The following is a 14,203-nucleotide window of genomic DNA, read 5'->3' as shown; positions in this document are numbered from 1 at the left end:
GGCTTACACCAGAAGCCTTAAAGCAAGTTAACAGATCCCTGAATTCATGGAAATCACCTTTATGAAATTTTTATATACGCTGTCATTCTAAATAAAGTTAGGGGAAGTTACCTAATGTTTTGTATTCTTAACACCAATACTTGTTTTGCTGCTGCTATCTCTGTTTTGTCTTTCCTTCTTTCTCATACTTTTTAAGATTACTGTAAAGCACTGCCAATTGGGCCACCTCATTCTGTACTTTCACTCTCTGAAAGAGAGAAAGCTACTTCAAGGGCAGTAGGTATGAACTACTTCAACCTGTAATTAAAGAATTAACTTCAACAGCCCTTCAGCACTAATTAGCAAAGTATGTTAACACAAAAAAGCCACATTTTTCTTCCCATAGATTAAAAACAGAAAGAAATCATGCATATATCCAGAATAAAGGAACAGTCATGGAAATTACATTTGGCACCAACATTAAACAAATATTCAATTATGAAGTTAAGCTGTTCTGATGCTTCAAATAATAGGTAATTTTTATTCTCAAACCTGTTGAAAGGAATTTCAATTGAAAAGAAAAATATTCCATCAACAGCTTTTTTTTTTTTAACTGACCATACTTAAATAAATTTAGAAATGTGTACTACAAAAAGTATTTATCCATTGAAAGGTTTTAGTTTTATCTCAAGGTACTTCATTCAACCAATACTTGTAAATTTAATGTAATTTTGCTTTCCATTCATGAAAAAGGGGGCGGGGGGGAAAGTCACAGTAAAACTAATTTTATGGTAATAAAGTGAAAAACTGAAACACAATATAACAGTCAAGCTTTTACAAAACAACAAATTAATTGAAGTTATAGTTCATGCCCTGGGTAACCTAGACCTTCATTTATTCTTAAGCAACTTAAACTATAAATCGGGGAAACACAACACAGAAGATCAGAGACCCTCTCCCACGCCCCCACAGACACATTTATGCATACATTTCAATATATAGAATCATAGAATCATTTAGGTTGGAAAAGACCTTTAACATCATCCAGTCCAACCATTAACCTAACACTACCAAGTCCACCACTAAACCAATTAAGGGGAGAAAAATAATTTCATGTTTCCTGGCTTGGTGGCTGGATTATTTTGTAATGTAAGTAAAACGAGAAGAGAATCATTAAGGTTGGAAAGGATCTCTAAGATCATCAGTCCAACCATCAACCCAAAACCACCATGTCCACTAAACCAAAGTGCCACATCTACGCGTTTTTTGAATACCGCCAGGGATGGGGACTCCACCACCTCTCTGGGCAGCCTTTCCCAATGCTTGACTACTCTTTCCGTGAAGAAAGTTTTCCTAATATCCAATCTAAACCTCCCCTGATGCAGCTTGAGCCCATTTCCTCTCGTCCTATCGCTGACTACATGGGAGAAGAGACCAACACCCACCCCACTACAACCTCCTTTCAGGAAGTTGGAGAGAGCGATAAGGTCTCCCCTCAGCCTCCTCTTCTCCACACTAAACAACCCCAGTTCCCTCAGCCGCTCCTCATAAGGCCTGTGCTCCAGACCCTTCACCAGCTTTGTTGCCCTTCTCTGGACACGCTCCAGCACCTCAATGTCCTTCTTGGACTGAGGGGCCCAAAACTGGACACAGTATTCAAGGTGTGGCCTCACCAGTGCTGAGTACAGGGGGACGATCACTTCCCTGCTCCTGCTGGCCACACTATTCCTCATACAAGCCAGGATGCTGTTGGCCTTCTTGGCCACCTGGGCCCACTGCTGGATCATATTCAGCCGGCTGTCAACCAACACCCCCAGGTCCTTTTCCGCCAGGCAGATTTCCAGCCACTCTTCCCCAAGCCTGTCGTGTTGCATGGGGTTGTTGTGACCCAAGGGCAGGACCCGGCACTTGGCCTTGTTGAATCTCATACAATTGGCCTCGGCCCAGCCAGCCAGCCTGTCCAGATCCCTCTGCAGGGCCATCCTACCCTCAAGCAGATCAACACTCCCACCCAGTTTGGTGTCATCTGCAAACTTATTGAGGGTGCGCTCAATCCCCTCATCCAGACCATCAATAAAGATATTAAACAAGGCTGGCCCCAAAACAGAGCCCTGGGGAACACTGCTCGTGACCAGTCGCCAACTGGATTTAACTCCATTCACCACAACTCTCTGGGCTCAGCCACCCAGCTAGTTTTTTACCCAGCGAAGAGTACATCCATCCAAGCCATGAGCTGCCAGCTTCCTAAGGAGAATGCTGTGGGAGACGGTGTCAAAGGCTTTGCTGAAGTCCAGGTAGATGATGCCCGCAGCCTTGCCTTCACCCACCAAGACGGTCACCAGGTCATAGAAGGAGATCAGGTTGGTCAAGCAGGACCTGCCTTTCATGAACCCATGCTGGCTGGGCCCAATCCCTTGGTTGACCTGCACATGCCTGTTGATTGCACTCAATATGAACCTCTCCATAATCTTCCCCGGCATCGAGGTCAGGCTAACAGGCCTGTAGTTCCCCGGATCCTCTTTCCGGCCCTTCCTGTAGATGGGTGTCACATTGGCAAGCCTCCAGTCATCAGGGACCTCCCCTGTTAACCAGGACTACTGACAGATGATGGAGAGTGCCTTAGTAAGCTTCTCCGCCAGCTCCCTCAGTACTCTTGGGTGGATCCCATCCAGCCCCATAGACTTGTGAGCATCCAGGTGGTGTAGCAGGTCATTAACTGCTTCCTCCTGGATTATGGGGGCTCCATTCTGCCCCCCATCCCTGTCTTCCAGCTCAGGGGGCTGAATACCCTGGGGATAACTCATCTGGCTATTAAAGACAGAGGCAAAGAAGGCATTAAGTACCTCAGCCTTTTCCTTATCCTTGGTGGCAATGTTCCCCCCAACATCCAGCAAAGGATGGAGATTCTCCTTGGCTCTCTTTTTGTTATTAATGTATTTGTAAAAACATTTTTTATTATCTCTTACAACAGTGGCCAGATTGAGTTCTAGCTGGGCTTTTGCCTTTCTAATTTCCTCTCTGCATGACCTGATGAGATCCTTGTACTCTCCTTGAGTTGCCTGCCCCTTCTTCCAAAGGTGGCAAACTCTCTTTTTTTTTCCCCGAGTCCCAGCAAAAGCTCCCTGTTCAGCCAGGCCAGTAGTCTCCCCTGCCGGTTTGTCTTATGGCACATGGGGACAGCCTGCTCCTGCACCTTTAAGACTTCCTTCTTGAAGAACGCACAGCCTTCCTGGACCCCTTTGCCCTTCAGGACTGCCTCCCAAGGGACTTTCCCAACCAGTGTCTTGAACAGGCCAAAGTCTACCCTCAGGAAGTCCATGGTAGTGGTTTTGTTGGCCCTCCTTACTTCACCAAGAATCGAAAACTCTATCATATCATGGTCGCTAATGCCAAGATGTCAAGCAAGGCACCACCCTGGTAGGCTCACTTACCAGCTGCGTCAGGAAGTTATCTTCCACACACTCCAGGAACCTCCTAGACTGTTTGCTGTGTTGTTTTTCCAGCAGATGTCTGGCAAGTTGAAGTGCCCCATGAGAACACGGGTTAGCGATTGTGAGAATTCTGCCAGTCTCTTATAGAATGCTTCATCTACCTCTTCATCCTGGTTGGGTGGTCTATAACAGACTCCCAGCAGGACGTCTGCCTTGTTGGCCTTCCCCTTCATCCTTACCCATAGGCACTCAACCTTATCATCACCACTTTTGAGCTCTATACAATCGAAACACTCCCTAACATACAGAGCCACCCCACAGCCCCTCCCTTCCTTGCCTATCCCTTCTGAAGAGCTCATAGCCATCCAATGCAGCACTCGAGTCATGACAGTCATCCCACCATGTTTCTGTGATGGCGACTGAGTCATAGCTATCCTGCTGCACAAGGGCTTCCAGCTCCTCCTGTTTGTTGCTCATGCTGCGTGCATTGGTGTAGATGCACTTGAGCTGGGCTATCGATTTCACCCCCAATGTTGCCATGCACCCCTGGGGCTCCTCTCTAGTGAGCCTGGTTATATCCCCTTCCCCCTTCAAACCTAGTTTAAAGCCCTCTCAATGAGTCCCACCAACTCATGAGCGAGAATCCTTTTCCCCTTTGGATATAGCTGAACTCCATCTGCTGCCAGCAGGCCTGGTGCCATGTAAAGCTCCCCATGATCAAAAAAAAACAAAATTCCACTGGCAGCACCAGCCTCTGAGCCACTTGTACCTCCCTGTCTTCTACCATGTATATATTAGCCACCCTTACTAAAACATCTGTTTTGAAACGCAAACAAGAAAGAGAGCAGCAGTTTCCCTAAGGAACACCTAGGATTGCACCATATGGACACTGGCAAGACATTACTTTCTCAAGAGCCTTAGAAAGAGCAGGGGAAAAAAGAAATAGTACCAGGCTTTTTATATCAACAGTATGGAACCTAATGTATGTCATTAAGAATATTATTATGTATGTCATTAAGAAGCTGCCTGGCTGAAGAGGCTCCTACCAGACATGACAGCTTGTGCAACCACTTTTGAGCTGACAGCATAGCATTTCTTGCATTATGCTCTCAATTTTTCAGTGAAGCAGAGGTGGTAGAAAATATTCCATTATCAGCTTCTCTGTCCCCGAGACAGTACATTGTTCCTTGCAATAATTATCCTCACAGATTCAGTTTATGCATGTTTCACACATAAATGTGTATTCAGTAAGACAGATCATTCAGAGGTGACGTTTCAAGAAGGATATACTGACAACAAAGGCCTGAGAAAGGAAAGAAAGTTAACAGTGACAATATGGTCTCCTGCCTCTGAAAGGTGCATTACACTTCAGAAGACCAATATGTAAGATCATCTCAGATATTCAGTACTTCAGCAAGCAAGAGTGACAGCAATGTAGAGAGCCTCCAATGCTACTGCAACATGATAGGAAACTGCATTCATCTACATTCATAGGTACTTAGTGTAGAGCTAATGAAGTTCTTGTGCTAATCTAAAATAGGAAGGTCAACAAAGGAACAATCTCTTCTTGTGGCTACTGTTGTGAAAAGTTTACCAAGAATACTCCAGGCCAGCATTCAAACAACACAGATGTTTTACAGCTTGTTTTACAACTAGCTTAAAAAGTTCATTAGCAAGTTTACATAATTTAAAATAGCATGACAACTTAGAAATGTTTTAGTCTTAAGCAAATGTAACTAAGCCATTTCTAAATCAAACTTCTCCCAAGTAGTTAGTGATAGGACGAGAGGAAATGGGCTCAAGCTGCGCCAGGGGAGGTTTAGGTTGGATACTGGGAAAAATTTCTTCACGGAAAGGGTAGTCAAGCATTGGAACAGGCTGCCCAGAGAGGTGGTGGAGTCACCATCCCTGGAAGCGTTCAAAAAACAGGTAGATGTGGCACTTCAGGACATGGTTTAGTCTAGTCTACCCTTGATTGGTTTAGTGTGGACTTGGTAGTGTAGGTTAACGGTTGGACTGGATGATCTTTAAAGGTCTTTTCCAAACTAACCATTCTTTGAATAATTCAGATCAACTGAAAATAAAGGTGACAGAAGCAAAGACATCAATTCACAAAAGTTTATCAAAAGATGATGAAAATTTTCTCAAGTTTTAGAAATATTTACATTAACTGGATCAAATTGACCATGTTTTCTGTATCAAAATATAAAGCTATAACAAGAGATAAGGTTCTGCAATAATTTCTTTAGATTCTTTTCAAGCCTTTTCTCATATTCAGAGAATGTCATCTCATTGATTTATTTCAAAGACAAACAGCTCCTCCCAGAACAGTCATCACTGCTGTTCTGTAGATAAGAAATTATCTTAGTGCAATTGTGAAGTGAAGTGCAATTCCCACCTTCAGCCAGTGACTGAATCTATATTACTCCTGAAATCCCATGATTTGCTGATCCAGGCCTAAAAACTTGGCCTTGTATCGGAACGAAAGCAAACGGCACTGAAATTGTTACAATAATTGTATTGTATGCTCCTTACCCCATCCAGAAGAGTGTTGGATAGATGTGTTCGAAGATCTTTACGAAACGGAAATTCCAGATTAGATACGTGAAAAATTGAATTGTCTCTGTCAATCATATAAACTTCATTCTTGCCATCAATCAGCATCATGTACCTGCAAAGGCAACGTTAAGATATTATACTTAAAGGTATATCCTCTAAATCTCTACTGTTTTGATTTACATTAAGTGCGAAAAAAAAAAAGCAATCGTGACAGACGTTATAAGAATGCATTCTAGAAAGAATTTTTTTTACAGTTAAAAGTTTAAACCTACTGCTTCAGGAAAGCAGATAATTTAGTTCAATGCAATTATCACAAAGAAAATATTTCAAAGATAAAAGTTCAGGATATATATGTAAAAGAACGTTGCTGTGCCCAGATAAAATGATGCCTGAAAATCTATTAAAAGTAACGGAGGTTTTAATGCTGTATGAAATGCATGAGGCTAATTCAGTTAGATTCAGCTAAAAGATCTTTTACTCCAGTTTTTCCTTTAATAAGTGAACCAGAACTTTGTCTGGTATAAATCTGCAGTTTCATCCAAAAGAAACACCTTTCCTATCTGTCACTGGTCATCTAACACTGCAGTATTGCAAAGTCCCAGCCAACTACAGAACCTCTTTTCATTAAAACACTAACAAATTTAGCCAAGGAACATTCCTCACATTACACACAAAGAAAACACCAAAGCTTACTACACCAGCAACTTGTGAGCTTGGTTCAGTTGCAGACATCTGAATTTTCTAAAAATTTCTTTAAATTATGACAGTACTTGTGAGCTGATAGGTGCACAAGATACTTTATTAAAAAAAAAAAAAAATCAATATACATTCAGTTAGATAACTTGGCACCAGTTCTTCAGAAGCAAGAATAATCTACAGACAACATTTGTTTTTCAAGCCCCGTAAATTTATTCAAAACTAAAACTAATTATAAAGAGCATGTTGTGTTTTTCTCAAAAATTAAACAATCCATGGGGAGGGAAGAAGAGGTGTGTAAGTAACAGCAAAAAAAAAAAAGTGCACTACTTTACTTTTAATTTTTTAAGTAAGCTTAACTGGACATCTCAGCACTCCCATATTCATTGCTGTTTTAAGAACATGCTTTCATTGTAATTTGCCTCAATGACAAAATACCATCAAAAACAAGTTCTAATGCTTCAAAAGATCTAGCACATAAAAAAACCATACTTGCATCATCATTACAAATGTGATACAATAGATCTTATAACTGCTTTGGGGACAAAAAAACCCAGCCAAACAAAAAAACCCCAGAACTCCCCCCCCCCCCCCCGCCCCCCAACCACAAACAGTTAAAAGCTTTGTTTTCAGCCACCTAAACAGAGGACACACGGAAGGTTTCATGAAAATCTATTAGTCTAACATCAAAGGTAAGAGTAGGACACCACCACTTTTTCTACATCTTTCACTGAAAATCTATGGAAATTTACTTAAGAGTTGTAGCTGGTTAGCCCACCAACCACTAGAGCTAAGATTCCTTCTCTTTCAAACCACAGTGCTAATGTTACATCTCTTCTCTCATGATTTCTTTCTCTTTTTGAAATTTGTCACTGTCAGCTGTTTATACCATGAGCTCTAAATGGCAGGGACAATGGTAGGTCTTATGACTGCATGCAAAAGATTTGCAGTCAAAGGTCACCAGGAATCACGATTGTATCTTAGTTCAGAGAGCTACTGAGAAACAACACGTACTTACTTTGAAGACAAAAAAAAATTTTGGTCTCAGGACAATAAATTACTTTAATGTAGACTCATTTGACATGGGTCTCATGGTAATATATTTGCCTAACTTAGAAGCTGAACAAGTTCTCTGCATGAGAAAGACATTAGACTGACACAGATATATCTGGTTTGAAAGGTTTTTGTTTGTTCGGGGTTTTTTAAGCTCAAAGCCTGAAAACACCTCCTCCCCCCAATTTAATAAACTATTGCGAAAAAAAATTCTGAATGTGGTCCAAACAACAAAATTTGTCAAAATTCTAATTATTACCAACATGAGATAGAAGAAATTGGGTCAAGGATGGACTGACAATCAGAAGTGTTCTATGAGCAGCTAGCTGATAGTTGAAAATGTGCAAGAAGCAAAAGAGATATGCAACCATGCCAAAGCTTTGGTGAAATGGAATTTGTTAATTAATGAGAGGTTTTGGTTGCGTGGGTGGGGTTTTTTGTTTGCTTGTTTAACTCAAAAAGCATAAGTTCATGTGCTTAACATCAAGCTTGAAGTTTTTTCCAGATGACACTTCAAGCTTTCTTGGAGAAATCTTGTAGAGTGCTGATCAGTACATTTCTGAATATTATCCGGATGTGCCCTGACCAGTTATATTTGGAGACGTTAATTAAGGTATTAGCAGCATAAGCACTTACACCAGAATAGAGAGAGTGCCTCTGGGCAACACCAGGCAGACAAAGAAAGAAGAGTGACGATTTCTCAAATACATTAAATATGAACTGAAACAGCATACAGGAGCTTAACTGTCATGCATTGTATTGCATACTCTGAACACTACTTGCTGTTACAGCTGTATATTTATTACTAATTATCTCCATTATGTGAGCACCCAAAAGCTCCAATTAGTAACCAGGCCCCATTGTATTAGATTCTGTGCAAGTACACACGATGACATGGCCCTGTATCAGATGGCTCAATCTGAATTTAAAACGAGACAAGTGAATAAGAGAGCAAGAGCAGAGCCGCAATAAGAGCAATAACAGAACTGCTCATTCACCTTTGATAACTATACATAAAAGTGGAGAATTGTGTTTGAGTGACAAACATCACCTCTCCAAACTGCTAATCCAACCACTACAAGCCAGCCAGTTTCTATTGCAACAACAGTTCTGACAAGTCAGTTAAAGAAAAAAGGGTCATGGTGTCCACACAGATTAATTTCACAAGCAGATAAAATATCTACAGTCACAGAAATGGTGAAATCTAAAATTTCATTAGAAGCTACTTTTCCTTCACTTCTGGTCCCGAGGCAAGGTCCGTTATTAATTCTAATTGGACATTAGTATTAGCATGATAATTCAGGAAACAGGATGAAAATTTCATTAGCAAAGAGTTACAGCTCTTGGCATTAGACAAGCAGATCTCCAAATCACCTACCAGAGCATTAATAACTTTAATCTTTAAACTTTACGAAATGTCAACCACCAAATACCATCTTGAAAAGTCTTCTCTTCAGAAATCAATTATTTTTAGCATACCCAAATAAAGGGAACTGTTTCAAAGGCTCATGTGCCTCCACGTATATCCTGTTCATGCAGTCCACATCAGTTTGGGCAGTTGGGCCCAAAATACATGCTAGAAGAACGATTTTATTAAACTTCCATTTTTAGTTTAGTTTGTTTTGTTGTTGATGTTGGGTTTTGGGTTTTTTACACAATTCTGAAGCTGACTCGAGCTACATTAAAAATTGTAAGTTAAAAACTGAGGTTTCTCCTTTAAGTGGATGTTTAGTATTTTTCACCATTAAATTTAAAAGTACATTTCAGGAAAATATTCTTTAAGGCAACATAAGGCGAATTACTTGGTCTCCCTCAAGCTACAGTCATTCAGGGTCAGGAACAAGAACAGAACTGTGTCTCCCAAGCTCCAAATCCAACACTGCACCCACCAGAGCATGCGGCCTCTATTCTCTTTCCCAGCTTATTAGGATTCAAAAAACCGGCTTTGAAAATACTCCCCAGAACAGTACCTCACATTCAGCACAGTGCTTGCCAAAACACGTTTATGGTGAAATTGATCTCCTACAAGTTTACAGAAGTTTTGCAATTGACTTCAATTTTATGATGTGCCCTACCTATGTTTAACTTACTTCCCTCAGCCAAAATCCCAGCAACTATCGTAGCAATAAGGTTACATATGTTAATTTTGTACTTTATCGTACAAAACCTATATAGTTTTAAAACCTTAAGTATAATAAAAAAATATAGCAAAGCTTCCTTAAACTTTGAGACCTCATCTTCTGAGTTCAAGTTCAACACAAAATTAATTTTCTGAGAAAATCTACAAGTAGCAAATGTATTAGAAATATTTTTTCAAAGGAAGCTTAAAAATTCAGCTCCTACAGGAGCTTTCTTTGACCCACAGTATTTCTTCAGATGGACTATATCAAAGAAGATTATTTATTTCGACACGGTATCATCATCATCGCTTTTCTTTTTTTGCCTTTTAGATACGTTTCTGCCTGTATTATCACATTAAAGAATGCAAAGTGTAAGGAATTCCATCATCAACTCCAAGCACAAAATACAAGGCAGCTCTCCATTCCCAGGGGAGTTCATTACACAGCCTAGAATTCAGTCTTGTGAAAGCGCTGCCCTCCCACACAAATAAGCATTACCCAACTCAGAATAGCAATTAGCATCACTAATATGTTCGCCGACGCAGAGACAACAACAAAATCCTGTTGCAGATATCATTTTCAATTTCTGAATTTCCTTTTACGATTGGCAACACTTCAAAATCATGAGTGCATCGCCACTCCATAGATCGATCACCTAGGACGAGGCCAAGCCACTTTAGCACTTTACTTCAGACCCTGCCACTCCCTCCTGGCAAGACAGCATCAACTTCTGGCCAGATGCATGAAACACCGGAGAAAGGGCCAGGAGAATGAAAATTAATGACTGCCCTCTGTCCACTGACAGTAGGGGATCATCCAGCCGTGTCACTAAGCCGCTGCAGTTCCATGTCCTGGCCTGAATCCAGGCTGTGCTGGATCTAGAGTAACAGTTTAAATTAGACGAGTTTGAAGTTGGCCTGTGGCAGATGGAGCAATACACCCTAAAGTCCCAATACATGGGGAAAGCTCAGCTTGCTTTCTTCTCTTCTATTAATTGCTGCTGGCAATGGTCGCTGCTTCAAACTATGTCTCCTGAAGGATGACAAAGCCTAGATACAGGGGCACTAACACAGGAAGTTATGTGAAGATTCATAATATTATTTTCAGTGTGTAAACAAAAGAAAAACAATGTCTTTTTAGTCAGCACACCGTTCCAACTTGTACACGCGTTTTCATTTGCACAAGTACATAGCATATCAGCCTGCAAGGAACACCGCTGCACGTAAGCAGCTGTAGAATTATGTATTTGACTTCCAAATTCTAAATAAAATTTTTTAAAACCACACACACGGGCCCTTGGAAGTTAGTCTGCTCTGAATATACCAACACTTAATATTTCTCTCGCACACTTCTAGGTTAAATTCTGCCGTTAACAGTCTCCCCAGTCTTTTAAACCAAAACCACCCCTTAGATTCTGACTGACAATCATTTCTAATTAACAGCCTCCAGCTCCAATATTTCTTATTAATGACCTTGCATTTTCTACAACTAAATATCCTTCCAGTTTTATTATTCTGCTCCTCAGTGAATTCAGTGGCTTGTCTCCCTCATTTGTTTGTCAGAACATACTTGGTTTCTGTTTCAAAATTCTTAATGACAAAATAAAATTAAAATTAATATTCAGAATCTCCACTTGTGGCTTTCTATATATTTTCTTCCAAAACCATCCATTGCCATTTTCTTTCAATCCATTCTTTACCTATCTTACAATTCTAGCAATCTTCATTAGCCTCAGTCTCTATAATAAATATAAATTTTGTCAAAGTCCAGAAGAATGAGATCTACCACTATGCCTGTGTCAAAAAAAACTATTTTCCCTTTACATGGTACACAAACTCCTATCACAATGGCTGAACTCAGAGAAAATGCCATTTCTCATCTATACTGAAGATTGTGTTTCTCAGTCCTTCTGATTCCATTAACTACTTCCCTTAATTTATCCAAATCTGTCATTTTAGATGAGAGAACCTACATTATTGATCTATTTTTACCTCTCATTACAATCATAATGTTCTAAGTTTAAAGCAAAGCCTTCTCATCAATGACCCAAACTTATCTTCTACAATCAAGATTTTTTTTTCCCCCTCCATATTAAAATACTGTGTTACTAGGCTGCTGTTTAGTAAGTAAATGTGTTTCATGTATCTCTTATTATGTTCAGAAGCACCTGGATTTGTCACTTGTCAAAATTCTCCACCAATTCTCCTCGAAAGAGGGTAGAATTCAGCTTCTGATTAAGTTTCATAATTGCAAGGTATCTACTTCAGGGTGAAATGAACAGTTCACTAGGCTACAATAACTGCAATAACTGTGTTGGCTAAACTCTTATTACATCAGTGGAGGTCTAGGCACTCAACTCGCATTAGATGTTCAAGTGTGCTCACAGTGACAACCCTGATCAGGCTGCATCTCTGCAGCAGATTCATCAGCAACCCAGAAGTTTACCTTAACAATCTTTCAATGATTTTTTAAAAAAATCATAAAACATCATAACATTTTTTTATCCTTCAGCTAGTATGAAAATCAAATGTTATCCTTCAAACTTTATTCTGCATGTTTCCTAAACAATGAATGCTTTCCAATACTCATGTTACAGTCAAGAAAGTTACCCTAGCGTATCTGCTACACCGATGTCTAATTTCATAAGAAATTAAAAGGTTCCCAATATCCAGCTTCATGTTCTGAATCACTTGTTCAAGCTACTGCTGCCCTGACTTGATGGTAGTATGGAAAAAAATAGTTTTCATGTCTAATTGATCACTTCATATATCACAATGAAAGGGCTACGCTTAATTTCAATATTCATAGAATCATAGAATCATTTGGATTGGAAAAGACCTTTAAGATCATTGAGTCCAAGCGTTAACCTAGCACTGCCAAGTCCACCACTAAACCATGTCCCTGAATGCCACATCTACACGTCTTTCAAACACCTCCAGGTATTGATGAATTGATATTCATCAATTCCTTCTGCTTATTTGAGACCACAGAACTTTGTTTCCACGAAATTCATTAAGGTGGTATTCACCACATATATACATTTTGTGCAAGTTAGCACTGTAGGATAACAAATACTCCATAGCTTATACAGGTATTCAGTCTCCATAATCTTTACTACTCGTCAGTCTCCTCCACCGTTATCTCACTTAACATCAAATTCTTTTTATTATTCTTGCCTGCCACCACTATCCTTTAAAGTCTGAATGCAAGTTTCCCTTTTCATTTGCTCCCCTTGATGTCCCAAGGTCCAGAGAAGATTTTTTTTGTGACTGTTACGACCTTGAAAGTCATCAAAGGTGAGGCAGCAAAACTGCAGATGACAAAATTTACTACAGAAGTCTTCAGAATGCCCCAAACTACGGTAACGAACAATGCAAGTTTCAATATCCAAAAGGTACCAAGACACAGGCAAGAATAGAGATAGAACCACACTTCCCAACCTTACAAGGTTCGAAATTAACTCTGTCAGCTGAGAAAGCTAATATAGCAGCTACTTTTTAGAGGTCAGTGAGAGCACAGAAATGCATCGGCAGTCAAAAAAAACCCAAACAAACAAACCATTAGGTCACATAACTAGTAGGATGGTGCATAATACAGAAATAATGTTGCATCATTATAGATCTTATTGGCATCTCCTCACCTGGGATATGATGTGCACCAGCATTAATAGGGAAGTCAGTTTTGAATAAAGGAGATAACGGAATACTATGGAGCGTGGAAACATGTATAAGTGTGGAAAACTGGTATCATTTCTCCTAATAAAGTATCATAGTTTAGACTGAGCTCAAACTTTAGTTTTTGCCTGTTTTATAAATCAAGGATAAAGATGTCTTTAATTAATTTAACAGATGGCAAATTCAAAACCAATGTAAAACTACATTTTCTATCTGAAGTATTATTAGACTGTGAAACTCTGCAACAGAGCTGGTAAAACCAAGAATTTAGCAAGGTTAAAAAAGACTACCCAGTTACAGTGTTTTTCTTGACTGCCTTCCAGGGTTTTAATTAAGTTAGAGTGCTGTGAGGGTTTTGTTTCTTTATTTCTAAAAGGATATTAAACCTTATGGATTAAATTTGAAGACATCTTATCATCATTTGACCTACAACAAAGGGTAAATTAATCTATAACTACTATATATTGAAGAGTTCTTATACTGCATTATGACATATCTGGTGTAAAACAAAAGAAGAATTGTTAACTAGCTAGAAAAGATGTGACCTAGTAACAGAATCTGTATACTAACAGATTTATTTTAAATACTAGATTTGCTTTGTTTTACCCAAATTTTAATGGCATTAAGTGGTCAGTACATATTAAAGTACATTTCTACATTAGAGGGAGGAACACTATTGGAAAACAACTGT

General features: G+C 39.6%; 1 protein-coding gene across 2 annotated transcripts in view; it reads right to left on the bottom strand.

Moving 5' to 3' along the window:
* The window catches only part of RNGTT (RNA guanylyltransferase and 5'-phosphatase), a 196,152-nt gene that overhangs the window by 142,309 nt on the left and 39,640 nt on the right, over window positions 1-14,203 (bottom strand). For both annotated transcript variants that reach the window (XM_075707673.1, XM_075707674.1), the window contains exon 9: window positions 5,946-6,081. In XM_075707673.1, coding sequence (XP_075563788.1) covers window positions 5,946-6,081 — 136 coding nt within the window. The remainder of the gene's footprint in view (window positions 1-5,945; window positions 6,082-14,203) is intronic.

Source organism: Pelecanus crispus, chromosome 3, assembly GCF_030463565.1.
Source record: "Pelecanus crispus isolate bPelCri1 chromosome 3, bPelCri1.pri, whole genome shotgun sequence".
In the NCBI taxonomy this organism is placed as follows: domain Eukaryota; kingdom Metazoa; phylum Chordata; class Aves; order Pelecaniformes; family Pelecanidae; genus Pelecanus; species Pelecanus crispus.
This window is presented reverse-complemented; position numbering and strand designations above follow the sequence as displayed.